The 25,149-nt window shown below is 42.5% G+C and overlaps 2 protein-coding genes across 5 annotated transcripts; one reads left to right on the plus strand and one right to left on the minus strand.

Moving 5' to 3' along the window:
* The first annotated feature begins 922 nt into the window (after positions 1-922).
* Positions 923-6,710, plus strand: LOC105016037 (peptidase M20 domain-containing protein 2). 3 transcript variants are annotated; one of them, XM_010879598.5, is made up of 7 exons: positions 923-1,535; positions 3,107-3,255; positions 3,353-3,495; positions 3,648-3,802; positions 4,139-4,265; positions 4,389-4,496; positions 5,224-6,710. In XM_010879598.5, exons 1-7 carry the CDS (start codon positions 1,110-1,112, stop codon positions 5,400-5,402), a joined length of 1,287 nt encoding a protein of 428 aa, XP_010877900.4. In that variant the 5' UTR covers positions 923-1,109; the 3' UTR covers positions 5,403-6,710. The 3 variants fall into 3 exon arrangements, with proteins under 3 accessions (XP_010877900.4, XP_034153432.1, XP_034153433.1); XM_034297541.1 differs by having other exon boundaries at positions 4,389-4,874; positions 5,224-6,343; XM_034297542.1 differs by having other exon boundaries at positions 4,202-4,265; positions 4,389-4,874; positions 5,224-6,343.
* Positions 6,436-18,732, minus strand: LOC105016038 (gamma-aminobutyric acid receptor subunit rho-1). Of its 2 annotated transcripts, none has more exons than XM_034297543.1 (10): positions 18,051-18,732; positions 13,030-13,086; positions 12,751-12,857; positions 11,081-11,148; positions 10,641-10,864; positions 10,455-10,537; positions 9,702-9,842; positions 8,980-9,132; positions 8,597-8,694; positions 6,436-8,194 (listed from the first exon to the last, which is right to left on the minus strand). In XM_034297543.1, exons 1-10 carry the CDS (start codon positions 18,155-18,157, stop codon positions 7,850-7,852), a joined length of 1,383 nt encoding a protein of 460 aa, XP_034153434.1. In that variant the 5' UTR covers positions 18,158-18,732; the 3' UTR covers positions 6,436-7,849. The 2 variants fall into 2 exon arrangements, with proteins under 2 accessions (XP_034153434.1, XP_010877902.1); XM_010879600.4 differs by having other exon boundaries at positions 8,498-8,694; positions 18,051-18,730.
* Positions 18,733-25,149: the final 6,417 nt, after the last annotated feature.

The following is a 25,149-nucleotide window of genomic DNA, read 5'->3' on the forward strand; positions in this document are numbered from 1 at the left end:
GCATCCACCTCCTCACTTCTTCTTTCTCCAACTTGGAATCCGAAGGAAGCTTAGATACATCCCAATCAGCTGTAATCTGGACAGAGTTTACTTTCCGAGTAAAAGGGCTTGGAGCTCATCAGGGCCGTTCTAGAAAGTGTCTTTGTATCATCCTGCAACTCCTCCCCCCACTGCACTTCAAGATTACTAATCATGTCTGCAATGAATACAGCCAGGAGATCAGACAACCGCTTCCCAAACTACTCACAAATAACAGTGCTTTACGGGTAATGAGTCTCTACACCAGTCAGGTGTGTGTGTATTAGGGGAAAAACAAAAACATGCACCACTTAGGGTTCCCAGGACCAGGTTTGGGAAACACTGCTCTACACCCTTGATTGTCTTTGTCCCTCCACTTTGAGACACTGTTGCAAATGGGGGGTGCACATGCAAATGGAGCATAGAGGGGAAGGGCTTCTTTTGGGACTTAATAGTTTAATATCTGGTTAGTCTGATAGGATTGACCTGTTTTCTGTATGGAGATTTAAGAATGAGATATGAGATATGAGATAATCTTTGACTAGATTGAGGGTGTGGAACTGTGGATTGCACGGCACACTACACATGATAGGGAAGCATCTGACAGGGTTGTGTGACTGTGGGGAAGTGGAGACGGTGGGTCACGTCCTGAGGCAGTGCAGACTCTACGAGAGGGAGAGGTTGCAACAGGGTCTGATGGCAGAGGGGGTGCACGTGTTGAGTCTAGGATCTGTGTTGGGGAGGGGGTGTTCAGGTGCAGAGGTTAGGTGTCAGTTTGTGTTCCTTAGAGAAACTGGGTTGGCAGGGAGAATTTAGGTCCTCCCTGGAGCTGACCCACACTCCTTTACTGTAGGTGGCGGTAATGCACCAATAGCACCGTTAAACCCCAAAGAAGAAGAAGAAGATTGTTATCAGTTCGTGATTTACTTCAACTTGATTGAGCTCAGCTCTGGGACTCTGCAAATGGCCAATGCGTGTGCTAATGCAGGGCGGAAGGGAATGGGATTGATTTGGTGTTAAGCGAAATAAAGTTTTTGCACTGCTTTTGTCAACACACACAAAAACAGTTGTTCGTGACTGATACATTAATAATGGCGCTAGGCTCTCAATCGCGTGATAAACGAATGCAGTTCAAGCATAATATTGGAATCTGCATTGACAAGTTTAAAGACAAGCTGTTTATTCTAAGCCAGGACATATGGAGTTGTCCAGAGCTTGCATATGAAGAGAAACAATCACATGATAGGCTCGTGAGGTTTTTGGCTGATAATTGTTCTTGGAACGTTGAAAGTCACTACAAATTACCGACCGCTTTTCGGGCGACATGGGGGCCGTTCGGTGGCAAAGAGGGCGACAGAGCTTTGCATGTGTGTTTCCTATGCGAATATGATGCCTTGCCGGGGATCGGCCATGCGTGTGGACACAACCTCATAGCAGAAGTCGGTGTGGCTGCCGCTCTTGGGCTGGCAGGTGGATTACAAACAGAGTCAGCAGAAGACTTTCCTCAACGTATAAAGGTATCATTTTGATTGCACGTCGTGCAATTCTAAAACATACTTTGGCAGTGACATCCAGACAAAACCCTCCTGACATATTTGATTTTGAAGCAACTGTTTCCATTGAATAGTAATTTGTACTAATGCTTGACAACATGAGATTCGTATCTAAAAGCATAATTGAGAAAGGCTATATCAACTCTGATATATTCCATCTATTACATTTTGGCCATGATCAGTGTTTAATGGAGGTTTAAAGGCGTACAACTGACCCGGAAATGGAACAAAACTGAGTGAGTAGAATTTAAAGGAACTGACTGACACTGGCAGATTAAAGAGTCAGTGTGTTGACTTTCTGCATTGAAATATTAGAAAGTGTATATAATATACTGTAACTGCAGTAATAGTGGAATGGTCCCTGTATCGGTCGTTCATTTGTTAGTTCATTCATGTTAAGAAGTGAAGAAACAGAATGGCACATTGTTTATTTTCATTATTTTGTGAACAGGACAGGATATAAACTCTTTTCTTTCTTTTTTTTTTTACTCAATTATTGCAATTAACTTTAAGAAGTACCTCGATTACAATATATATGTATACAATGATATATACAATGTATATTTATATTATATATATATATTATAATTATGTATCATAATATGTTATACATTGTATATACAATAATATATACAATGTATAATACATATATTATGATCGAAGTTATTAATTGTCAATGGAGCAGTCTGAAACAATATCTAATATATTTATAGAGGTACTTCTTATATAATTGTTATCGAGGTACTTCTTAATGTTAATTACACAGAATTCTGGGCATCAATTGCGGGAAAATTGTCAGATTCCCCCAAGAGCATGTCTCCTCAGTTGAAAGCAGCGCTGTGTTCAGCACCGTTGATGGACTGAGTTTGTGACGCAGCCGTGCAGTCATGGTTTTACAGGGAGTTCTGGAGGCAGTTCGTGCATCCTTAACATGCATCCTTAACATGCATCCTTAACATGCATCCTTAACATGCATCCTTAAGGGGTTTCGCCAGAGTGGTAGTGTTGCCCAACCTTACCACCTGGGATCGCTTCGTGCTTGATGCCAAAGGTCAAGTTGCACAGGAGTTGTTCTGCCCCTGGCAAGCAACACCGGCAGTATGGTATCAAATGCAGAGCTGTAAGTCACAACACCGCTCAGTGTTGGTCCAAACTGCCATGTCATTTTATCATACACTTGATCGATTGATTGACTGACTGATTCTTTGAAAGGATCATTTATCATTGTGATGTAGATGACAGTCCTTGTGGATGATGTATGTGACAGTCCTTGTGGATGATGTAGATGACAGTCCTTGTGAATGATGTATGTGACAGTCCTTGTGGATGTTGTAGATGACAGTCCTTGTGGATGATGTATGTGACAGTCCTTGTGGATGATGTAGGTGACAGTCCTTGTGGATGATGTAGGTGACAGTCCTTGTGGATGATGTAGGTGACAGTCCTTGTGGATGATGTAGGTGACAGTCCTTGTGGATGATGTAGGTGACAGTCCTTGTGGATGATGTAGGTGACAGTCCTTGTGGATGATGTAGGTGACAGTCCTTGGGACCCCGGCGGAGGAGGATGGAGGAGGGAAAGTTGACCTCATCCTGGCAGGGGCATTTGAAGACATTGATGTGGTCTTCATGGCTCATCCGGCTCAGCAGGATGTTGCCTTCCTGCCTTGTGTTTCCATCGCAGAGTAAGATTCCGTTTTGAACTCCGGTGGAAGAATAAAAAACAATTTTAACTGACCAATGTGTGACTCCATGTCCGTGACTTGGTTAATCTATTGTCAGTGTGACTGTGAAATACTATGGAAAGGCGTCCCACGCTGCAGCCTACCCCTGGGAGGGGGTCAATGCCCTGGACGCGGCCGTGCTGGCCTACAACAGCCTGTCAGTCCTGAGGCAGCAGCTCAAGCCAGACTGGAGACTCCACGGTGGGTATTTTGAGTGGACGTAAACTGATGATCAATGTCGAACCGCACGTTTAACGATAAACACACACGTGGCCGATGTGTCGTCGCGGCATTGGCCCGTTCCTCGTCAGACACGAAGCTTCTACTGGGTTTGTATCTGTGTTCTTCCGCAGGCATCATCAAACATGGCGGAGTGAGGCCCAACATCATCCCGGCCTACACGGAGATGGAGTTTTACCTGCGGACCCCACTGCTCAGGGACCTCTCTGACCTCAAAGCCAAGGCGGAGGCCTGCTTCCGGTCAGCCGCCACAGCAACCGGTTGTCAAGTAAGCATGATCACAGAAGTCCTGTTGTCTCTGCTTGAGGGGCATGATCACAGCAGTCCCGCTGTCTCTGTTGTCTCTGCTTGAGGGGCATGATCACAGCAGTCCCGCTGTCTCTGTTGTCTCTGCTTGAGGGGCATGATCACAGCAGTCCCCGCTGTCTCTGTTGTCTCTGCCTGAGGGGCATGATCACAGCAGTCCCGCTGTCCCTGTCATCTCTGCCTGAGGGGCATGATCACAGCAGTCCCGCTGTCTCTGTCATCTCTGCCTGAGGGCGAGCCTCAAAGATCAGGGGAAAACCACATTGGGGTCGTTACTCGCAAATATTTCTTTCTCTAGGTAGAAATAACATATCCAAACCATTCGTACTCCAACATCCTTCCCAACACCACCCTCACACAGCTCTATGAAGAGAACGGCCGAGCTCTGGGTATTCAGTTCGAGGAGGTGCCAAGCAACTTTCTAGGTAGGACAATGTTCACTAATAATTCCAGTGATGTGCATTTAGATATAATAATAATAATAATAATGCTGTTACTGTAGATGGAAACCTGTCTGTTGGTTCCGTGTGGGATCTCTGTCTTTGCAGGTTCCACTGACTTTGGAAATGTGTCGTTCATCGTTCCTGGGATCCACCCTTTCTTCCACATTGGCTCTGATGCACTGAACCACACGGGGGAATACACCGCAGCTGCAGGTAGAACAGGATCAGATGCACTGAACCACACGGGGGAATACACCGCAGCTGCACGTAGAACAGGATCAGATGCACTGAACCACACGGGGGAATACACCGCAGCTGCAGGTAGAACAGGATCAGATGCACTGAACCACACGGGGGAATACACCGCAGCTGCAGGTAGAACAGGATCAGATGCACTGAACCACACGGGGGAATACACCGCAGCTGCAGGTAGAACAGGATCAGATGCACTGAACCACACGGGGGAATACACCGCAGCTGCAGGTAGAACAGGATCAGATGCACTGAACCACACGGGGGAATACACCGCAGCTGCAGGTAGAACAGGATCAGATGCACTGAACCACACGGGGGAATACACCGCAGCTGCAGGTAGAACAGGATCAGATGCACTGAACCACACAGGGGAATACACCGCAGCTGCAGGTAGAACAGGATCAGATGCACTGAACCACACAGGGGAATACACCGCAGCTGCAGGTAGAACAGGATCAGATGCACTGAACCACACGGGGGAATACACCGCAGCTGCAGGTAGAACAGGATCAGATGCACTGAACCACACGGGGGAATACACCGCAGCTGCAGGTAGAACAGGACAGCAAAGTGCAGTGGCCGTCATTGTAGTTCCAGCTTTACATAATGTACACACAAAATGGACACTGATTAAATTGCCTCACTTTAACGTTAAACCCGACTAATTTTCCAACCGTTGGTCCAGGCGCAGAAAAGGCCCAGTTCTACACACTCCGGACCGCGAAGGCACTGGCCATGACAGCTATGGACGTGATCTGCTGCCCTGAGCTGCTTCAGAAGGTTCAGGAGGAATTCTCTGTTGCCAAACTGAGGCAGGACCAAAGAACTAAAGAACTGGACATTACTGGCACTGACACACAGTAATGAAAACGCTTTGTGATGACCACATCGTTGGAAGTACGATTGAGTATTCATCCTGTCTGGGGCAGCGCAGTGCCAAGCAACCTTTCATGTTTGAAGAACCGAAGTTGTAGGTTTAGCAGGGCATCTGTTATTCATTGAGACTTGACTGCAACCATTGCAATCGAAGCAATTCAGTTTTTCATTTCCTTCCCAGCAGAGGGATGACTTTCACTAATAGTCCTGTTGTTGGATTCCATCCAGTAGACTAGTTCAGTCTACTGTATTGTTTTTTAGCCAACTGAAATCTAATTAATTATTCCTTCTCAGAAAATGTCACGTATACGTATTCAAAAAATAATTGATCATAACATGCCTTTCCTAAAGTGTGTTGAGTGATAACACTCAAATTGATTAATAGAAAGGGTGCTTGGCCACACAATCTCCTAGTAAGACAATAATATACCGATCCTGTAGCTATATAGAAGTTATCTTCTAGATTTATTCAAACGCATTAAAGTGGAAAATTACTAAAATCTAAAACAACTAATACAATAAATCAAACAGCTTCAGTAATTGTGCAAAATGACATGGGCTTCAAAATTTTATAAAAGTTGAAAAGAAAGCCAAGTCTTTAGCAATGTGGATTTGTCTTCTAGAAACCTAAATCTAGTACTGTAGTAGTTTTGTATTAAACCATGTCATATGTAGTTGTGGTTTCCAAAGTACACAAAGTGAAACATTGGCCAGGTGTGAAACATTGGCCATTTGCTATTAAAGAATATGAAATTCAAGACATCTCCTCTAATTCAGGCTTTAGTAGATCAGGGAATATAATTCCTGGGGTGTTATCTCTACACACAGTTATGTGTTTACCAATAGTTATGTCATTCTAAAGGCCCTCTGCCTAGTAAATGAAACTTCAGATCTGAAACCGGTCAGAACGGGTCATCTATTGGTCACAATCCCAAAATGTATTAACCTGTTAAATTTTTCTAGATGTTTTTTTGGAAAAATACATTTCACCTTAAAATCGAACTATGTAGAACTCAAAGGAGAATTTCCAATAGGCTTTTATAGTAAGTAAGCATTGTTAAGGACATATTTCAAATTTAAACAAATTGTGTTAATTCTAATGTATAACATGTAAATTCAGTTACATTGATGGTAATGCATTTTCAGGTAGTGTATGGTGCAATATCCTCAAAACCAAGGCTGCAAAACCCTTTCCCTTGAGATCTACTGCCCTGTATGGTTTTCTCACCAACCCCATTTGTGACTAACCTGATTAAGCTTTTCATCCAGCTAATTATTAGAATCAGGTGCTAAATTAGAGTTGGAGAGAAAGCCCACAGGACAGTAGATCGCCAGGAACAGGGTTGGGCAGCCCTGCTCTAACCCTTTAACAGTTATTTTACATTTAAAATGAAGATTTTACACTGTTTTGTTACCTGTTCTAATGTGAAGATAATACAATAAAAATACATGAATATTCTCCAGATTGTTTCATCATTTACAACATTGTGTTGAGGAGAAATACATCTTTTCTGACAATGTATAATTAATTTTCTTTGTCAAACCTCTTGGTTAATCAACGGTTGGGGGGCCTTATTACATTTTAAGAACTTATTTACATATTTCATCTGTTTAAGGTATCTATTAACAGGATTCCTGTAAAGTGAAAGTTTATCTACTCATCGTCTAATTCCTTTTGAAGACATGCTCTACCAGCTGAATGACAAGACAGTTAAAGATTTACAAATGAATAGGGACCAGTCAAAAATGTGTCAGTGTTGAGCCATAAATTGCACAGTACTGTCTAAACAACAGTATTTAAAAAGTTGATACTATAAAACATTGTGTAATCTAAAACAGATGCAATAGTTCACAAATGTTGATTGTGTTGATAGTCTGTCGTGTTTCCAATGCAGGGGAACAGATACCGAAGTATCCCTAGTCCTCAGTCCCATCGATAATATATCATCCTTAGCCCTTGCTTTCTAGCTATCCACAGTATTTACAAATTAACACGGGCCCAGTGGCACAGTGAAAATGACTTCAAACCCTTATAACATTTTTCTTGAATACAAACAGAAAGAGTAAATATTTAAACAGTTGAATTTAAGAGCCTGGGTCACAAAGGCAATGTTCACGTCTTGTTTTTTTTTAACCCATATCTCGGTCTTAAAACTGAAGAACAAGAAAAGTTCTCTTTCCCTGTACCTCTTAATGGAGACACTGGAGTCTTTGGCTTTATTCATTAGGACACACTAGTACATTACAGCATAGCGGTTTGCTTTGAATAAGTGTTTCATTTTCAAAAAGTTACGGTTCTCCTCATGGTTCTCAATCATGGTTCAGCCTGGTTTCTGCTGCTTGGTGCCTAATGAATACAACCGTGAGGTGCTGTTCTGCATGTGGATGGGTTAGTAGGGAAGAGTTCCTCCCCGACTGCTGGCCCTGGTCAGATGTTAGGAGTAGATGGACCAGTAGATGACGTTAAACAGCACGTAGGAACCAGGGAAAACGATCCGTGAGTACTTGTCTATGGCATGGGTGTCTATCCAAATGTTCACGTAACCCGGCCTCTTCACCTGGCCGGCGAGCTGCGGATCCCCTAACACCACCTGGGCCAACATCCTCTCCTGCCGGCCTCCGTTCTCCGGCACGCCGTAGTTCCCTGTGGTTCCGTAGTTCCCGGTGGAGTTGGCGTCCATGGAGGAATAGCTGGTGACCTGGGGGTCGGTGGTGTAGCCAGAGATCTGGGGGTCGCACATCATGTCTTCCGGGTTGCCGATGCCACAGGTGCACGGCAACTGTAGTTAGAGGGGAGATTAAAAGACCAGGATGTAATCAAAAGACGACTAACTGCTAAATGAAAGTATTTAAAGTGACGTTAGAAACAGTCATTTTCTACTTGGAGGGGGTTAGGGGTTTTCTGTGGCCGTAAATGTTTTCCAGGGTTCAGGAACTTTCACCCGAGGCAGCATATCTTTGAAGCTCCATATGTCACAACATTTGGCATATGCAGAAATACATGAGCAGAGATGCACCATATGTAGTCCTAAAAATACACTGAAAATAGGATATTTCATAAATGAAACTTGAACGAAACGCACCCTCTCTCTTAGTTTCCTCTCTTTCCGTTCCTGCACGGTTGAGAGGTAGTTGACCGCTGCGTACTCTATGACCGACAGGAAGACGAACACAAAACTGACCCACAGGTAGATGTCCACGGCTTTGATGTAGGACACCCTGGGCATGGAGGCGTTGACGCCGGTGATGATGGTGGACATGGTGAGGACCGTGGTGATACCTGGATGGAGTCCAATTGTACAGTTCAGCAACTTATGCTATCCGAAAGACATTGGCCTAGTAACCCGAACACTGATCTCTATTGAATTAGCTACTTGGTCCAAGCCTTGGCTGGAAAGTCTGGTTTTCACAGGTAATTTCAAGCTAATTCGTGGCTACACCGTGGACACCATTCACACTTTGCCATTACTTGTGTACAGACAACAGGCAGGACCTATATAATGGAAATACACATTCAGCCCAGAGCTGCACATTTCTTGGTTGTTTTGGCAAGCGCCTTGCCTACCCAGAGGCACTCTAGCCGGGACAGCCCGGCGGTCGATCCAGAAGGAGACCCAGGACAGCATGACCATGAGGGTGGCCGGGAAGTAGGTCTGGAGCAGGAAGAAGAAGATGTGGCGCCGCAGGGTGAAGTGGATGTAGAGACGATTGTACCAGCCTGTGTAGGAAATAGACACACAGCTGACAGCCTACGCCTAGTTTGTTTCTGCTGTTTCTAGTGAAATAGACACACAGCTGACAGCCTACGCCTAGTTCGTTTCTGCTGTTTCTAGTGAAATAGACACTGCTGACAGCCTACGCCTAGTTCGTTTCTGCCGTTTCTAGTGAAATAGACACACAGCTGACAGCCTACGCCTAGTTCGTTTCTGCCGTTTCTAGTGAAATAGACACACAGCTGACAGCAAACGCCTAGTTTGTTTCTGCTGTTTCTAGTGAAATAGACACACAGCTGACAGCCTACGCCTAGTTCGTTTCTGCTGTTTCTAGTGAAATAGACACACAGCTGACAGCCTACGCCTAGTTTGTTTCTGCTGTTTCTAGTGAAATAGACACTCTACATAACATCTTTGTAATCCCCACAGTCATGATCTGTGACGTCAGAGTTACCTGTAATCCCCACAGTCATGATCTGTGACGTCAGAGTTACCTGTAATACCCACACTCGTGATCTGTGATGTCAGAGTTACCTGTAATACCCACACTCGTTATATGTGACGTCAGAGTTACCTGTGCTGCTATAAAAGGCCAGCTTTGTAGTGGTGTGAAACTTCTGGATGAGGAACTGCGATAAAGAGATCCTTTCGTCCGTGTTCAGTGATTCGTTGCCTTTCTTCCAGTACAGCATGAGGTCATCGTCTGTGTACGCATCTGGAACATTTAGAAACTGAAATGAATACCTCATTTTGTCTAAAGGTGGGGGGGACAAATAACATAGCGGTTAGAGAATCTGAACAGTAACCAAAAGGTTGTGTGATGGATTTTTCTGTTTTTAATACTGTTGTATATTTAAATACTGTTTGTCTCATAACCCATTCATTGCTTAAGTTGTGTTGCACATGAGTTAAAAAGAACACTAAGTTTCTGTATTTTTTACAAAGGATAGTACCTGTGAACTCAACATGAAGGTACAACTCATACATGAGGTCTGTGTCCCCAGGAGTTTAAGAACCACTGCTGTAAAGGACAGACCATTGTATGACTAATGCTATATCTCCCAGTAGCTGTGAAATAAAACTTATTTTGATAGAACTCTTGACAATCTATTTTGGGAAGATTAGAATAATTTCCTCAACAGTTGCTAGATCTAATGTCAGGGAGTGCTAGGTGTGACTGTTCTGCACCTTAGCAAGGCAATAAACCCTTATTACCATCAGTTTGTCTCTATGAGTGGGGATTTTCTCTGTTAACGCACCTGGTAAAATCGGGGTAAAACCACATTTTTTTGTTTGAAAAATTATTTATTGACAGAGATCCACTCACAGCTCTCTATCTCCAGGGAGCAGGTTTGAGTGTCCAGGGGGAACCGACTCAGGTCCATATTACACATGGCAGTGACTGTGACCCTGAGACAACAGCAAAGGACAAGAGGAATATTAATTTACTACAGACACAATAGGCATGAGTGATCATTGTGATGGTTCTAGGACAGGGAAGCTAAGCAGCGACCTCATGCTGTAGAGCACATTGCCATCGGGGTACACCCTGAGCATGACGTTGTCCGTGGTGGTGTCGTGGATGAAGGACCGCTTGGAGTGGACGAAGAACATGTCGGGAACCCAGATCTTCTTGGCCAGCCTGCTGTCGAAGGTCATGCTCTGGTTGTTGGTGCTGGGAAAGGACAAGCGCTCGTCCTTCCAGTAGTGCCTCAGATACAGGGTCATGGTGAAGTCCTGAAAGAACAAAGGTTGTTTGTTTGTTTTTATCGGCTGTGGCGCCCTCTTGTGTCATACCTTGAGATGACAGCGCTATTTGGATGGAATGTACGGGTGACCAATGAAAACAAAGGAAAAGGTTGGAGCAGGTTAGGGATATAAGTGTGCTGGGAGAGGAAATGACAATGTCTGAAACTGCTGGGCGAGGCCAGGCGATCATTTCTTCCCACTCACCATATCCACTTCAGAGATCGTGTCCAGGCTTTCGATCTGAACATCTACCCCAACTGGTATGGGCGGTCCTGAAATCCAAACAAATTGTATTGAAAGAAAGTTGATTTTAATACTTTTTTTTTACTGTTACATTGCATTATTAAATAACAATAATGTACCTCAGGTGTTTGTGGTATATGACCAATATGTCATGGCAACGTCCTGTATCCAGGCACCACGTGGTGTTGTTAGCAATGGTATATTGGCCATAACACACCTGTCTTGTTCTTTATGTAAAAAGTTCAGTTCAAACACAGTGCAGGACCCAGTGCTAGAAAACACATAAAATACAGCTTTGCATTGTCAGCAAACAGGCTGGATTTGCTTGTGCCGTGACGTTTATGGATTAAGTGTTTTGACCTGTTTTAGCCTCTGTTCTCCATCATCCGCAGTAGTACAGGGATACAATTAGGTCACAATGGATATGAGTCGTTGCGGCCTCAAACATCTGGACGATTTCCAAATCGCTCTTTTATAAATATTTTTTTGTTGCAGACAGATTTTCAAGACTGGCTTGGCAGCAGTTGACATTTAAAACGAGGAATAATTCGTAGTGTGATGTTTTTAGCTCTCAGATCACATGGACACTCATATTGTTAATTTATCACTTTTTTGCAGCCAGGAGTTCAAATCCTCTTCCTGTTGTACCAACATTTCTCTGGGGCCTTGTTTGTTAATATGGCGTTTTGGTTTCTCCCACTCACACTTTACTGCTTTTCTCTTTTTCTCTGTTCATTTAATAACATTTTATTAACCATACTGTTGTTACGTTTTAAAATAACAACATTATGGATTAATTAAGCACAATCTCTTTAAGCGTTTTTTTGTTATAATATTTTGTATATATTTTTTGGAACACACAACATAGACCATAATTAGAAGTATTTATCGATAATGTTTTTTTTTTTTTCAGAAATGTAAGACATCCAATCAAGATCCTGCCTCATGTCAGGAGCTCTCAACAAACTCAGCCAGTTGATTTCGAGATACGTGTCTTCTGAAGCATGTCCAGTGCTGCTCCAACTGGACGCCTACGCCGGACTCCTCGTGCGTCAGAAGGAACACACTTCCCGGCCTTCTAACTCGATTGGGCTCACAGACGCCCAGGCCGGCACAAGAAAGCTGTCAATCCTGAAGGTATTATGGATTCCCGATGAGTAAATAAAGGAAAACACAACCATAAACCCTCTCTGTGAAACGGCAGATACCACACGAGGGGCCCGACATGTGCGCCCCATAATCCCACCGTGGCAAATCCCTGTATGACGACCGCAAACGGTCTGTCAATGTTCCTTTTAAAAGAAACAGCACTGTGACAATGTAGGCCCGTGGTTTGTCATGTTACGGTGTCATCAGGGCTTCTGTAAGGCTGAGCTCATAAGACCATTGGATAGATTGGCTGACCTAGTTTTAAGGGGGGGAAATGCTTGCACTATAAACAACATAAGGGAGCGAATAAACAATTTGTGTGAAGTAATTTGGGCACGGGCTGTTGATATGAATATGTGTGTGTACGTTGATGAAGTGTAATTACAAAGTTTGGAGTATACTTTTTACATAGTAAACCTGACAGTGTTGCTGGGCACAGACAAACACAACATACACATTACATTTCCCCTGTAAAGTCTTACCTCCAAAGGCTGGTCTCATGGTAAAATCGTGGTCATCTATTCTTAAGAGCTGTTCAGATTTTGTCATAGTAGATTTGGTCATGTCTGGACTTCGTTTTAGGATTGGGCTGTAGCGAGGGGAAGAGAGGATCATTGAGGGTTAAGCAATGTGGTTTTCTTCTATTGGACAAACATATGCTGTGGACTGTCAAGGAGGGTACCTGCATTACTGTATGTACAAATTAAAATGCTCTCAATGTTCCTTTCAATTCCCTTTTATACTTGACTTTGAACTCTAACCTTCCGGGTTTACTGTGAGTTCCTCCGTCATCTAATCTGGAAGTTTCTCTCCTTGATCTGTTGATGAAACATCACAAGATGTTTATTATTATTTTATGAAAGAAATCATGGCAAACATCATGGACAAATGAAAAGGTCACAAAATGATTGTAATCATCATCTTTTGAAAATGTCTGATATACAGTCTGATATACAGTCTGATATACAGTCTGATATACAGTCTTATACACTGCAGCTTTGAGCAAATCAACCTTCAGGGTTCAAGACACCCAGTTTATTATGCAATTTTTATCCTCAGACCCAGAATCACAGAAACACTATTTCAACACGCTTATCTCTTATCAACGTTCAAAGGGACCCAATGTTGAAATGCTTGTCTCTGATGTTTTGACATTTGTAAAGAAAGGATATCAGGGCCTCATCCCGTTTAGGAGGCTGAAATCATTTGTCACGGGTCCTGAAAATCGCAAACGTTACCATTCCCCAAGACCCTGTAGAGGATCTACCCACAAGAGACCCTGTAGAGGATCTACCCACAAGAGACCCTGTAGAGCTTCTACCCACAAGACTCTGTAGAGGTTCTACCCACAAGAGACCCTGTAGAGGATCTGCCCATAAGACCCTGTAGAGGTTCTACCCACAAAACCCTGTAGAGGATCTACCCACAAGACCCTGTAGAGGTTCTACCCCCAAGAGACCCTGTAGAGGATCTACCCACCAGACCCTGTAGAGGATCTACCCACAAGAGACCCTGTAGAGGTTCTACCCACAAGAGACCCTGTAGAGGTTCTACCCTCAAGACCCTGTAGAGGTTCTACCCACAAGACCCTGTAGAGGTTCTACCCTCAAGACCCTGTAGAGGTTCTACCCACAAGACCCTGTAGAGGTTCTACCCACAAGATCCTGTAAAGGTTCTACCCACAAGATCCTGTAGAGGTTCTACCCACAAGACCCTGTGGGTAGAAAATGTCTTAAACAAGATTGTCAAATAATAAGAATAGTGATCGATTTTATTCGTTAAGTAGATTTACAGATCAATATCCTGATATGTCCATGTGTTCTCCTGTTGGCACCACCAGGCTATCCCAATACTGATGTTATCCACACAATCACTCATACTTCCACTCAAACACACACACCTACATACGTACACTATAAACACACACACACACACACTTACATACGTACACTCTAACACACACACTCACACACACACCTACATATGTTCACTCCAACACACACAAACACACACTCACACCCACACCTACATAGATACACTCCAACACACACACTCACACACACACCTAGATATGTACACTCCAACACACACACTCACACACACGCCTACATACATACACTCCAACACACACACACACACACACACTTACATACTTACACTCCAACACACACACCCCAAAAACGTCTCAGTAAGATCAAGGGAGGACTGGATCTCCCAAATGTGATATTTTTATATTTAGCCACTAACTGTTGGGCTCTCTTGTTTTGGTTCAGTGACGCTCCTTACAAAACCTATGACATTCGCAGAAGAAAAAAAACTACATTTTTAGAGACGTACAGATTTGAGGTATGGGTAGGTGAAGAGTTCTTTTTTTTTGTTTCTGTTTATTTTTTAATGTTTATTTTCCCTAAGTTTTTACATCTTTTTAATAAAGACAGAAACCAGATTTTTTTACTGGACAGAGACCGGATTTCATCTCGTGATGCAGCAGTCCAGACTATATATTCACTGGATACAGAAGCTTTAGACCAATAGGCCACAGGTAATGTTCTTCAGTTTTCTTCCTTAACATTTTTTTATTCATATTTTCTTCCTATATCACGCTTACATTTCTCTTCTTTTAGGAGGCGGAGAGGGAAAGTGGTCATAACAGAGCCATTCTCTGTTGTTACAGATGCAGGTGACTCAAAGCATTCTGTTAGGATGGCATTAACCAGGTCACTCACAGCAGAAGCATTCAAAACACCAAAGAAATAGCTTAGTGTCTCAGACCCGGAACAATCGGTGCCATGGAGACGTGAGAGCTGTGACAGCGGTGTTCGGTAGGCGTGCTTTTGGAGGGGTGAACAGCCAACGGGTGGGGCGGGGGGGGGGGGGGGTATTAACTACCATAACAATCACAGAGGAGGAGAGACAAGGACTGGGTGATAACCATTGTGGGCTGATGGGTGATGGGTGATGGGTGCTATTCCTCTCTGTCCGCTCCAGCAGCTGGTTGCTAATCCGCTTGGCAGAAATGTCTCCAATCCCTTCTACAGGCCAGAGACTAGAACAGTCTGTCTGTGCGTGTGTGTGTTAGTATTTATGTATCTATACACGTGGGTGGATGTGTGTATTACTCTATGCTTGCAGGAGTGTGTGTGTGTCTGCAGAACTCTGCCTTTGGGGTTCCAGCAGCTCTGCTGTTGAGCTCCAGCTGCCCCCCTTTCAGGGTCAATAACAGGATAACTCATTGACTCCTGTTAAGTGCACATAACAAGTGCAAATGTAGGTTAAAGTGCGTCACAGTTCACCAGTCCCAATTCAAAGCCAATCTTTTTTAAATCGTCATGGCCCGGAAATTGGCTTGCTCCAGTTCTTCGATTGTGTCCACAGCAGTACAATCACAACAAACCCTTGAATTACTCAGAAGCTGATGGTACTATTGATTATTGTTGTATTTTGGTGCTATTCACTAGGATAGAATGGTTCCATGTGAAACGTAGCTAAAAAGCTTTTGGGTGACCTGTCCAATTAAATACATTGTCAGTGTTAAGAAATGTTACCTAACCGTTTTTTTGTCAGTTTAGACACACTCCAGAGAAACATCCAGTAGTTAGTGGATATATATTTCATACTGGTCCCCCCCAAAAATGGGCCTAAAACCCTGGTATTGCAGGGTTGGCTTAGTCACACTTGACAAGAACTCCTAGCTGGTACCATTCCAGTACACAGAGTACTCAACAGATTTTGGTTTATAAACATGTACCGTGCGTATTAACGTATATCATTTATATAGATATATAAAGTAGTATTATACTGTATATGTGTTTTATATATGTTTATACACACAGTACACACTGAAAAACCATCAAGAAGGTACGTATAATTTATGGTGAACATGAGATTCACACTGCGTCTTAAGACATTGGTTTTTGCCCCTACGGTACCAAACGGTACTCCCACACCAGAGGGGTAAAAGTACGCTGTGTTCTCCAGTTTTGGGAAGTTCCTGAAGAGCTAAATGACCAGGTAAACAGAGGTAATAACAAACCAGTAACCTTAGCTAATTGATAATTGACAGTCTTCCTTTTTCTTTAATTAATAACTGGTTAGTTTTGAACTCCCTTTACCTGGATCTTAAATCGATTCTTCCCTAAACTAGTGAATGCGAACACAGTTGTGTACTTTTACGGATATTGGTTCAATCTCAACAATGAGTCATGATCTAAGTACCTCCAACCCAATCTCTAGATCGCTAAGTTAGCCTACCAGCTTGATTGGTCACGGAAAACAATGGGCCGGGTCAGAGCCAGAACACACGTGGGTGAAGCAACGTTTTGAATCTGCGTCATCGTCTTTCGTACTCAGATCGGTTAGAGATGATCGGACGCCTTTTTGTCGTCACCTTGACAACTGTACTGGAAAACATCTCGGACTTGAGTTTTTAGATAAAGACAGTGCAGAGGAACATTTCAGTTTGTGTCGTCAGGCAGATGATTTGCAGGATTACGATATGAAAGGGAATACATTAAGTGGGTGTGATCACTCAAAGCCGATAGTGAGCCTGAAGGCATGCGGTTTGGACGGGTAGAAATCCTTATCGTTTTTCCCAGAGATGAGTAGACACACTGTGCTTGGCATTTTATGGCAGAATTCAGCACTCACATGTGAGGAAAATGTCATATTATGCAGGCTATGTTAGGAATCCGCAACCTAAAGCCAGTATGTGGCAAGAAGACAGACATGTTATGGCGGCTAGTTGTATATGGGTCTGTACTGTCCTAGAGCCACACAAGTTCACAAAAACAATATTAGAAGCAACCATTGAATTAGACTTGCCATTCAGCTGTAACATATGTGTCATTGTCACCTAATCCAAGGTCCATCAATTCCACATGTTTGTATCAATATATTTGTGACTGTACTGTTTGCATGTTCCGTGTTGGACAGAAAGTTCAAACTATCATGTGAATGTAGTTGTTGACATAGTTTGGTTCTGTTCAATGTTCTTCACATCTCTTATACTCCAAACAGCATAAAACATGTTGTTAAGTTAAGATGAGTATAGGGAAAGATTTTTGACGCCATTCAAATGGGTTTGGTATGTTACACTTTTCTCAGAACCATAATTTTGTAGATACAAACTTCTTTTCCGAAGCCCTTGGTTTTTATTTTATTCTTTTTAAATTACATTATTTTATGTATTAATCTTTCATCATACATAAGAATGTGTTATTTTTTTATGTGGTGTTTTTACAGGCTGTGATTTTAAAGAATGACTTGTTTCTAAACTTGCCCTTTTACATTAAGGAAATACATAAATAGAAATTGGCATAGTGACCCTAGCCTGGAGCCAGATCTGTTTGTATGTTGCCAGCCCCCATGGTTGTTGACACGCTAGAAATACGTTAACTACACAGCTCAAACAGATCTGGGACAAGGCAATGTTGAACCAGAGTTCCAGAAAACAAACAGATCAGAATGACATTCAGACACATCCAGCACAACCACTCACAAAGTAACAGCCACAACATCCACTGCTGAAATATAAATAGATTCTGGAAAACTGGCCCCCTTTTCAGCACCTAAATAAGGCAGAATTTACCTGATGGAGGTGCAGAACAGATGAGCATAACCACACCGGTGACCCACTGCACCTTATTAGAACCAACTGGACATCAATTGAAGATTCATATTTTAACCTGTGCCCGGCTCTATCCATGTCAGAGAAAGAGTTATCTCCAAGCCATTTTTTTGCGTGTATTTTAGGTATGGGTTACAGGAGAGAACGTTCATTTACCTGCTTTGTTTGTAGGTCTCCAGCTTGTTACCTCTCTGATGAGCCGATCTCCCAGAAGCCCCTATGAGGCAGAAATAGAACAACACAAACACGGTGTCTGTCCGCATGGTTCACGTACCCCTGACGACCCCTCGGATTCCAGTCAAACTCCACACCTGACCAGGGTCAAAGCCTCCCTGCCTGGGTCCTGGGTCATTGCCTTCAGCAAAACAGGGCCAGGTCGGAAGCAGCAGCTCTGGCCTGAATGACAAACATCCCACGGTGCTTAATCTCTGCTGTGGGGAAAAGCAATTTTGACTAAACCTATAAATCCCTGAGCGTCAGATGGCACAGATTTGATCCTTCCAGTGGTGGATGTGGCTTGCTCTGCTCTGCTGCTCTACTCCACTCCGCTCAGTATCACCCGGACCAGTTCTTATAATGATGGGCTGTGCTTGTTTGGGAGGTCAGTGGAGGGATATACAGGGACTGTGGTATCTAGATCACACAGTCAGGCTGATGTTGAGGGCTGTTAAGTCCCTCGGCTGTGTGCTTATCAGTGGACTTCAAAGTGTCACCTAAAGCTATTTTGCTTAAATGTTGTTTGAAGAATGCTACAGTACACTGCTGAAATATAGCCTCAGCCTGGGTTTCACTATCATAGTTATGTGGGATTAGCCTACATACTCTAAGAGATTGGTGTCTTTTTGGGAAGGCTTAACTTATTTCATCAAATGGTACAGTCATATATTAATTAATGATATTCATCAATGTAGAACATTCTACCCTGATACCAGTTGTTATTCTATTAAAGTCATCTTTCTGCATTCTTGTATTCATCTGAATTTGATCACACTGGTTTTTGTCAAGATTGAATACTTCAGATTGTTTTCTGATATCACTAAGCAGAAATTAGGAATACATTTCTACATGGTTAATTCATGATTTATATATTATTTGACAATCACAAAATACATGAAAAACATTACATCAAGCAAAAGATCCAGACCTCAAACTGGAGAATAGAAACAATGAAGTACATGCCTTGTTTTCATTAGGGTCCTCAAATACTGCTTCAGCTCTGCCATGCTTCAAATCTGGAATGCTGAACTGACTCTCCTGCTGCACTGACTCTCCTGCTGCGCTGACTCTCCTGCTGCACTGACTCCTGCTACTGTGGTGGCATCTGTGGGACTTGTCCTGTTGTTGACCTGAGGGCTAGTCCCAGGGTTTATGATGGTCTAATAAAGAAGGCCAGATGTTTTGGCTGTTGGCAATATCATATGGCAAAATGACCAAACCGCCTGGCCTAATTGTAATATATTTGACCCTTTAATAAATTACGTAAATAACCAGATTGCATTTATGCTTCCACTAAGATGATTTATTTTCACCACTGAAGTTTTGGTTTGTTAATCGCTCCACATAAATGCTTTAATTCAGGGCATTTTCAAATCACTTGTTACACAACTAGTGTCCAATGAACCAACACCATATAAGGAAAATTCCAGGGAATTGTTTCTATATTTTGTAGTGTTGTTGTTACATACTTTTTTGTGCTTCATGACAGGTGCATTTATGGTGCTGTTGTCACAATCAGTAAAAAAAATTCTCACCTGGCCTATAGGAACTGTTTGCTGAGCAGGTCTAATTTGTGGACTTTCGCTCTGCTGCTGTTCATGATGAGCCCTTGTAGAAGCCAAACAAAAAGTTGGGACACTGTACAATTGTGAATAAAAACTGAATGCAATGATGAGGAAGTTTCAAATATCAATATTTTATTCAGAATACAACATAGATGACATATCAAATGTTTAAACTGAGAAAATGTATCACTTTAAGAGAAAAATAAGGTGATTTTAAAATGTCATGGCATCAACATCTCAAAAAAGTTGAGACAAGGCCATGTTTACCACTGTGTGGCATCCCCTCTTCTTTTTATAACAGACTGCAAACATCTGGGGACTGAGGAGACAAGTTGCTCAAGTTTATGAATAGGAATGTTGTCCCATTCTTGTCTAATACAGGCTTCTAGTTGCTCAACTGTCTTAGGTCTTCTTTGTCGCACCTTCCTCTTTATGATGCGCCAAATGTTTTCTATGGGTGAAAGATCTGGACTGCAGGCTGGCCATTTCAGTACCCGGATCCTTCTTCTAAGCAGCCATGACATTGTAATTGATGCAGTATGTGGTCTGGCATTATCATGTTGGAAAATGCAAGGTCTTCCCTGAAAGAGACGATGTCTGGATGGGAGCATATGTTGTTCTAGAACTTGGATATAACTGTCAGCATTGATGGTGCCTTTCCAGATGTGTAGGCTGCCCATGCCACACGCACTCATGCAACTCCATACCATCAGAGATGCAGGCTTCTGAACGGAGCGCTGATAACAACTTGGGTTGTCCTTGTCCTCTTTAGTCCAGATGACATGGCGTCCCAGTTTTCCAAAATGAACTTCAAATTTGTATTCGTCTGACCACAGAACACTTTTCCACTTTGCCACAGTCCATTTTAAATTATCCTTGGCCCAGAGAAAACGCTTGCGCTTCTGGATCCTGTTTAGATACAGCTTCTTTTTTGACCTATAGTGTTTAGCCTTACTGCTTTATAGCTTCCTATGTTTTTATCCCGTTTTTATTCTATTTCTATTCTCTTATTCTCAATTGAGCAGCATAACATAACAAAGCAGCATAACAAACAGGTGGAGGAAAACAGGTACGTTCTCAGTCCGATTGGAAAATATGAGAGCAGCGGGAGTCATCTGGACAACGCTGAAATTGGGCTTACTTGGAAGGGTAAATGTCGCAGCCCAAGTTGACAGTTCATACAGGCGCTCCATTGAGCAGCATAACAAACAGGTGGAGGAAAACAGGTACGTTCTCAGTCCGATCATAATATGTATTCAACTGTGGAAAATCTGAAACCGCACTGCCAAAATTGTCTACAATTAAACCAAGATAAAACAGAGATTATTGTATTTGGCTACGAAAATAAAAGAACTGGTATTGGTAAATAGTTGGATTCTCGGGCCTAAAAACCAGGGATCAAGTGTGTAATCTTGGTGTTCTGATAGACTCAGACCTCATATATAAGTCATATCACAGTGGTCACCAAAACAGCATTCTATCATCTTAAAAATATAACCAGAATCAAGGGCTTGGTGTCCTAAAAAGACCAAGAGAAACTCATCCATGCTTTTATCTCTAGTAGGGTTGACTACTGTAATGGCCTCTTAACTGGACTCCCCAAAAAGACTGTAAAACAGCTCATTCAGAATGCTGCTGCTAGAATGTTAACCAGGACCAAGAGAACAGGCTTTGTACTGGCTTCCAGTCAGTTACAGAATATATTTTAAAATGGTGCTTTTAGTTTATAAATCACTGAATGGTTTAGGCCTCAAATACATTTCTGATATGTTTGAAGATTCGAAACCGAGCAGGGCTTTTAGATCCATGAACTCAGGTCAGCTAATAGAGCCCAGAGTCCAAAGTAAACATGGTCAAGTTGCATTTAGCAGTTATGCTGTACACAACTGGAATAAACTAAAAGATCTTAGATGTGACCCAAACACATACATTTTAAAATCCAAGTTATAAACACCTATGACTGAGCACTTAAACTTAACCGCACTGTTTAGCCTTACTGCTTTATAGCTTCCTATGTTTTTATCCCGTTTTTTTTCTATTTCTATTCTCTTATTCTATGTTTTATTATGATGCTTCCATTTGAGTATTGTATTTTATATATTTTTTTTCTTATTAAGTACACTGAATTGCTTCTATGTATGAATTGTGCTATATAAATAAACTTGCTTGCTTTGCATTGATTTCTATTCTCTGCTCTCTCCTGAACAAATCCTGCCAAAATATTGAAGACCAGAAACAAGGTCCCTCAAACCCATCCCTTCCTGTGGGATTGTTGACGTGCTGTACGCTGCCTGCTGTTACCTACCTGGCTACCTGCCAAACTGTTTTGAATTTACTCTATAAACTAATTGGTCAAATTCAACTTGATGAGTTTTACCAATGTATGATTTTTTAACTATTGACCTTTTACCCAACCTTTCTACACCGGGACTCTTTTTGGACATAATTAACGGAACTACTCACCCCTGAACACCCGACGCTAAGTATCATTACAATGCCTTATCACTGTAATTGTTGTAGCTACAACACGGAAAACCTTCGTCTTCAGGTAAAGATAGCAGAGTTAGAGGCTTGGATTGTCAGGCAAGGATTATGTTAGTGCAGAAATGAGAAACTGTGTCTGTGCCACCAGCACAGCGACTGCAGCCGGGCAAGAAGTTTCTCTTGGTCACTGGGAAGAAATGCCGTCGAACAGTTAAACCGTCGTTGCTAGAGCCAACAGGTTTCCCCCCCTGGAGTCGGAGTCAAGGGCCGAGCCGTCTTCGGAGGGGAATGATCGGCCCTAAATGAGGCCTCTCCTTCTGGCTATACTAGTGATCATATCCCCTGTGCATCCCAAAAAGGAGGGAGTGTTGCTAATATTTATGACATTAAATATACATTTACTCTCAAACACATCACTGATTTTCTTTAGGTTTTACTCATGAAAGTTAACTAGGCTGATAAATCGTTTTACATTTACTATTTACATACTATTCACAATGTTTGTTTGACTGGAGGAGGGCTGACGATTGAGTAGGAGGAAGAACGGAGTTTCTGGGGACGAATGATAATGTTCCTAAAATGGATGCTGTACACGTCTGCTCGATCAGCTTATTTCTCCAACCGGATTGAGGCGAACAAAAACAATTCACAATTTCTCTTCGATACAGGTGCAACGTTAACAAAAAAAGCAACACTCAACAAGTGCAGTGTCTTCACTTTAGCTGTAATGAATACATTAACTACTTTGATGAAAAGATCATCACCATTAGAAAACAAATAACTAACTCCTCCTTAAATAGTTATAGTCCCCAAAATCTCAGTTGTCCTGGGATAGTCCTGAACCTCCCTGACCAGCTGTCAATGTGGACACTGGAATTTTTTGATACCGTATCGCTCGACACATTTACTAAACCCACAAATTGTCAGCTAGACCCGATTCCAACAAAATTACTTAAGGAGCTATTTCCTGTGCTAGGTCTGCCAATGTTGAACATAATAAATTGCTCCCTTTCCTCCGGATGTGTACCAAACTCACAAAAAATTGCAGAAATTAAGCCTCTTCTAAAAAAAATTATAATCTGGATCCCGACATATTAAACAACTATAGGCCTCCAATATCGAACCTCCCGTTCCTCTCAAAAATCTTAGAAAAATGTGTTTCCCAACAACTGAATGCCTTCCTGAAGACAAATAACATTTATGAAATGCTCCAGTCCGGTTTCAGAGCCCATCATAGTACTGAGACTGCACTCGTGAAGGTAACAAATTACCTTCTGATGGCCTCAGACAAAGGTTCTGCATCTGTCCTGTTGCTTCTTGATCTTAGTGCTGCTTTTGACACTGTTGATCACTCCCTTCTCTTAGAGAGACTGGAAACCCATATTGGGCTAATTGGAGATGTTCTAGCCTGGTTTAAATCTTATTTATCTGAAAGATATCAGTTTGTTAGTGTGGATGGCATATCCTCTGACAAGTCAAAGGTATGCTTTGGTGTTCCTCAAGGCTCGGTTCTGGGCCCATTATTGTTCTCACTATACATGCTGCCTGTGGGTGATGTAATCCGGAATCACAATGTAAATTTTCACTGTTACGTTGATGACACAGTTATATATTTCAATGAAACACGGAGAAGCCTCAAAATTAGCTACTTTGGGAGCATGTGTTTCAGATATTAAAAAGTGGATGACCGAAGATTTCTTGCTTTTAAACTCAAGAAAAATAGAAATGCTCATTTTAGGACCCAAGAAACAAAGAGTGTTGTTAGCAGAGCTCACTGTGAACCTCGACGGCTGCATGGTCGTATCCCAAAAAATCTCTGCGTTACCCTTGACCCTGACCTCTCCTTTGAAGAACATATAAAATATGTCTCAAAAGTTGCTTATTTTCATCTTCGAAACATTGCAAAAATCTAACTTTTTATCAAAAACTGATGCAGAAAAACTAATCCATGCTTTTGTTACTTCTAGTCTAGATTACTGAAATGTTCTTTCCAGTTACCCTGAAAAATAAAAAAATAAACTTCAATTAGTGTTGCACACTGCTAGAATCCTAACTAGAACAAAAAAATGCAACACATTACTCCTGTACTAGCGACCTTACACTGGCTGCCTGTTAGGGTTAGGGCTGATTTTAAGGTTTTACTGTTCACCTATAAAATCAATACATGGACTTGCTCCTACTTACCTCTCTGAAATGATCCAGCCATGCATACCAACACGTAACCTACCTTTAATTGTACCTATGATCTATAAAGAAACAGCCAGATGCAGAGCCTTTTCTCATAGAGCTCCACTACTGTGGAACAATTTGCCAATTAAGGTTAGAAATGCAAACTCTAAATACTCCTCTCTACAGCACGGTCTATGGTTAGGTGTAGTCTGGCCCAGGGGCGTGAAGGTGACCAGTAGGCTTGATACTGTCCACCCTTGCTGTCTTGCCAAGTGGGCTCTCATCGCCATTGGGATGCCCTCCCTCCAATGCCTCTTGGGGAAGAGTCATTGGCTTGTTGTTGTCTCTCTGTTGCGCACTTGTGCATTTGGGCTGTACTCTTCTGGCAATACTCTGCCCTCATTCAGGGTGGTTGCGGTTGGTGGGTGTCCTTTTGGTTGATGCCTGGCAATGTGGGTGGATTGATTTCCTGCATTTTGGGCCCTGTCCAGCGCCAGAGTGTCGCCGGACCCCACTGTCTCAGTCCCAAGGTCTTACGCTGCTATATTATTGTGCCAGGGAGTAGGGTCAGTTCTCCTTCTCCACTAAGTTATTCTTCTCAACTATAAATCTTTGTTGATATGAGGAATCAATTTTCTGAATTTTCACAGTCTCCTCACATTTTGAACTTAGGAGGGCATGAGTTCCTGGCCCACATCTGCGGAGTACCTGGCCAGAGTCCTCCTGGTTGTGTTGCAGATCGAGACGAGATGCCTGACAATTTCAGCTGAAATTACCCCTCCCCTGTGTTTTTCCTGTCCTTGTCCATCAGGTCATGCTTC

This window comes from Esox lucius, chromosome 15, assembly GCF_011004845.1.
Source record: "Esox lucius isolate fEsoLuc1 chromosome 15, fEsoLuc1.pri, whole genome shotgun sequence".
NCBI classification, from domain to species: Eukaryota; Metazoa; Chordata; class Actinopteri; order Esociformes; family Esocidae; genus Esox; species Esox lucius.

Coding starts and splice junctions, on each gene's coding strand:
- LOC105016038 (XM_010879600.4), bottom strand. CDS start 18,157: ATGCGGACAGACACCGTGTTTGTGTTGTTCTATTTCTGCCTCATAGGG. Junction 12,858..13,029: donor ACTCACAGTAAACCCGGAAG/GTTAGAGTTCAA, acceptor CCCTCGCTACAG/CCCAATCCTAAAACGAAGTC. Junction 10,538..10,640: donor AATGTGCTCTACAGCATGAG/GTCGCTGCTTAG, acceptor CTGTTGTCTCAG/GGTCACAGTCACTGCCATGT.
- LOC105016037 (XM_034297541.1), top strand. CDS start 1,110: ATGGCGCTAGGCTCTCAATCGCGTGATAAACGAATGCAGTTCAAGCAT. Junction 3,496..3,647: donor GCCAGACTGGAGACTCCACG/GTGGGTATTTTG, acceptor GTTCTTCCGCAG/GCATCATCAAACATGGCGGA. Junction 4,266..4,388: donor GGTGCCAAGCAACTTTCTAG/GTAGGACAATGT, acceptor CTGTCTTTGCAG/GTTCCACTGACTTTGGAAAT.